This window comes from Agelaius phoeniceus, chromosome 1 (assembly GCF_051311805.1).
Source record: "Agelaius phoeniceus isolate bAgePho1 chromosome 1, bAgePho1.hap1, whole genome shotgun sequence".
Lineage (NCBI taxonomy): Eukaryota > Metazoa > Chordata > Aves > Passeriformes > Icteridae > Agelaius > Agelaius phoeniceus.
Window position 1 is genome coordinate 34,632,801 of NC_135265.1, and position 3,711 is coordinate 34,636,511.

The 3,711-nt window shown below is 53.0% G+C and overlaps 1 protein-coding gene across 1 annotated transcript; it reads right to left on the minus strand.

Annotated features, from left to right (window-relative positions):
* Window positions 1-764: 764 nt before the first annotated feature.
* HOXA11 (homeobox A11) lies at window positions 765-3,158 on the minus strand. The gene is made up of 2 exons (XM_054641112.1): window positions 2,492-3,158; window positions 765-997 (listed from the first exon to the last, which is right to left on the minus strand). Exons 1-2 carry the CDS (start codon window positions 3,156-3,158, stop codon window positions 765-767), a joined length of 900 nt encoding a protein of 299 aa, XP_054497087.1.
* Between the last annotated feature and the right edge of the window lie 553 nt (window positions 3,159-3,711).

Sequence of the window (3,711 nt, forward strand, 5' to 3'; positions counted from 1 at the left end):
TTTTTAAAAGTAAATAATTAATTTTTTAATTTCGGTCTTTTTTCCCCTCGCCCCCATCCCATCCCACACCCCCAAAGGAAACACTACTATAACCATCACTACATCCATGTTACAACTACTCGCGGTTGGCCCCAGGAAGGTGTGGACATGACATCCCCCCCTTTCTTTAGTTCTGTATGTGTGTGTGTCTGTGTGTCTGTGTGTGCGTGTGTGTGTGTCCGTCCTTCAAATCTTATTTCAAGCCCATGAGCAATGGAACACTGCCTCTAACCCAGATATTTTCCTAAGGAAGAACGAAAGATTATTTCTCAGAGTTTATATTCTGCAGTGGTCCTGGTTGGGTGAGCCCGACCTGGCAATCTCCAGACAGATGTTCCACAGCAGCACAGGGGCGAGAAAAGGCCGAGGATGGGCGAGTCCGGGGATGGAGAAGGACCGTCCCCGCCCGTGCCTGCCGAAAGCGGTGGCAGGGTGAGCCGCAGTGCCTGGAAAGGTAAGAGGTATGGATTTTGCACTCAGAGGTGACGTGCACGTTTAGAAATGGATCCCATGTGTGTCAAAATCAAATCGATTCCAGTTGATATGTAAATACATATATAAAAAAAATCATCATCGCAGTTCCAGAGAAGGTTTACGTGTGTGTAAAACCTTAGATTCTTCTAGTCCCGTCAGATACACACCTCCTTCCTCCACGTAACCCCGTGGCTTGACCTTGTCAAGGGCGAAATCTGAATTTAATCTCGTCTTGAAAAACGCTATGAGTTTTAAAGTAGTGGATTAGCTGAGTAATATTGTAATCGGTCCCTGTTAATTTTTTTTTCTTTCATTCTTCTGTTCTGAAACCATATTTTGACTTGACGGTCGGTCAGATTGAGCATTCGGGAGAGCTGGAGGCGTTTCTCTTTGTTTATGTAGACACTGAAGAAGAATTCCCTTTCTAACTCTCTAATCTGGTATTTGGTGTATGGGCATCTCTTTTTACGGGTACGTTGTCCACCTGTGGAGCGAAAAAAGGCAGAAACATTTGAGACCCGGCGGTGGCCGGCGGCGGGGGCTGAGGAGGGACGGGGGCACTCTCAGGGAAAGCACGTTAACGTGGAAAAGACGCGGTTTGCCCGCTCGGGGGTCGGAGTTGGTGGGTCTGGGGCTTGGCGCCAGCCCTCCGCCTTGGCGGGTGCGTGCGGCCGGGCCCGGGACCCGCGGCACAGCCCGGCCCCTGCGGCGCCGCGGCCCCGGGCAGCGCGCAGGGCGAAACCCCCGCCGAGAGCGGGGATCCGGCCTCGCTTCCTCCGCGGGGAGGGCAGCTGGAGGAAAGAGCGGTGGCGGGGGGTTCTCGCGGATTTCACGAGCCGGAGGAAAGCCTTTGTCGGCTGCTCGGCCGGGCGCCACCCCGCACGCGGAGCTGCCCAGGGAGCAGCCATCACCTGGCTGCCTGCAGCGGGCAGCGCTGCAGCGGGAGGGGGGGCCCGCGCCCAGCCCTCCCCGAGCCCCTGCCCGCTTGGATCTCGCCCTCGTTGCCCGGCCTAATCCCGTCCCTACGTCCCGAGCAGAGGAAAAACCCCTGAGCCCATGGCTGAGGCGTCTCCCTCTCCCCCTAGCCGTCTATTTTCAAGCACGTTCTCCACCGCATCGAGGTATTCTCCTCTCGATTAGCCATTACGGTTTTAAAGTTCATTAAGCAGAATATAAAAGGTTTCAAGGTTCAGGAGCTCTTTACATTAAACGTAGCTGCTATCCCTTTAAAAACTTCCTTTTCTGGTACAGTTCATTGTCGAGGTATTTTTTTTCCCCGGCCGTATACTGGCTTTGCCTTTTAAAAAGCCCACATAAAAAAATCAGACTTTGACAGATTGAATAACAATTGTAAGTAACAAACTGTTGGACAGAAGGCAACACGTAATTGCCACAGTGCCTTAGTAAAATGGCTTCCTTTAGACAAAAAGGCCAGCTTTAGGTTAATTTGCTTCTTTTAATATATTGCTACAGTTCAGGCGGCTACTTTATCTGTTAAACGCTATTCTAGCGCAATCGTTAAAACGGCGAGGGCTTTGAATTCAGCTCCTAACTAGACTTCTGGTGCAACACATGGCTTTTATAAAATCACTGGATTACATTGATATCAAAGGAGTCAGGAACTCCTTTTTTGCCGAATTTACAGGCACAGAACTAACGTTATTATATTTGCAAGAGCTGACCACGGAACTGGTTTTTTATTATTATTTTTTTTTTAAATGCAGAAAAAAGAAAAAAAATGAGAAGAAAAAGGAAAAAAAAAAATTAGGCATCCATTGCCCGGTGGGTATTTCACGGCCAATTTCAGCACTAAACACGTGATCTCGCCTTTTATAACAAAGTTTTGTTGGGGGAAATCTAAAGGCCCTTCATAAACCTTATATGCTTATAAAACAGCATATAAAAATTTAACAGCGGCGGTGCGCTAGATTTCAAGCTGCCTTTCCTAAAAGCGCTCCGGCGCTGCCTTTATACGTACTGGAACTGCCGGATTTCTCCTCATTGTTGCCGGAAGATGACTCGGGGCTGCTGCTGCTCTCCGGCCGCCTCCTCCTCTCCTTCTCCGCCGCCGTCGCCGCCGCCCTGCCGCAGCCGCCCTCCGAACTTGAAGTTGCCGCCGCCGCCGCCGCCCCGGCGGCCGCGGGCGCCTTCTCGCCACTCTTGTCTACCGGGTAGTCCGCCGAGGCCAGGTTTTCCGCCGTGCCATAAGCCGTCTCGAAAAATTGGTCGAAAGCCTGGGGCAGGACCCCGTTCCTGCCCACTGTGCTATAGAAATTGGAGGAGACGTTGGTGCTGGGGTGGTAGACGTTAGCTGTGTTTTTGCCGAACATCTCGCCCATGCTAGCAGTGTTGGTGGCAGGCAGGCAGTCTCTGTGCATGATCTCCTCTGCGGAGTAGCAGTGGGGCAGATTGTTCCTGGGGTGCCATTTACTGGAGGGATCAATGGCATATTCCCTGAAGGTAACTTCTCTCACAGGTTGGACCTGGGGTAGGTTGGAGGAGTAGGAGTATGTCATAGGGCGAGAAGACGGGGTTTGGGGCAAAAAAGAAGGGAGGCTGGAAAAATCAGGACCCGAGACGTAGTAAGTACAACTTGGCAAATACATGTTAGAGGAACAAGGAACACGCTCATCAAAATCCATCATTAGGGCTACCTCGGCTTCTCCGCATTAGCTGAGCTTAACATGATTCTCTAACGCAGCTGCCCCTTTGAAGCGGATCCGTGAAGTAAGGGATGGGGAGACGTAGGCTGACGTGGAGAGCTCTCCCGGCGGCGGCAGGGAGGTGCGGTCACGTGGCCCGACGTTGACATTGACGAGCGGCGGGCCCGGGCCCCGCTCCCTTTGTGGCCGTCGCGGGGGAAAGCAACAGCTCGTCGCCAGCGCCCAGGGGCGAGCCGAGCGCAGGTTGGCCGGGGGGGAGCCCGGGGGGACACACAGCCGCCCTGCCACTGCCCCAGACTTAGCCGCCCGGGCCCTGGCACCCTCTGGCTCTGGAGCAGAGAGGCTTATCAATTCCCCCCGGGGTTAGGTGAGACCTTTCTGTTTGTTTGTGGGCTTGCTGGGGCGTTCGGCGGCTCGCTGGCAGGCTCCGAGAAGGAGGGCACCGTAGTAGGGATGCACGCACGCTTTCTTGTGGAAAGCTGCTTACGAGGAGGAGGAGGAGGAAAACGCTCCTGAAGAAAACGTCTCTTTTTTT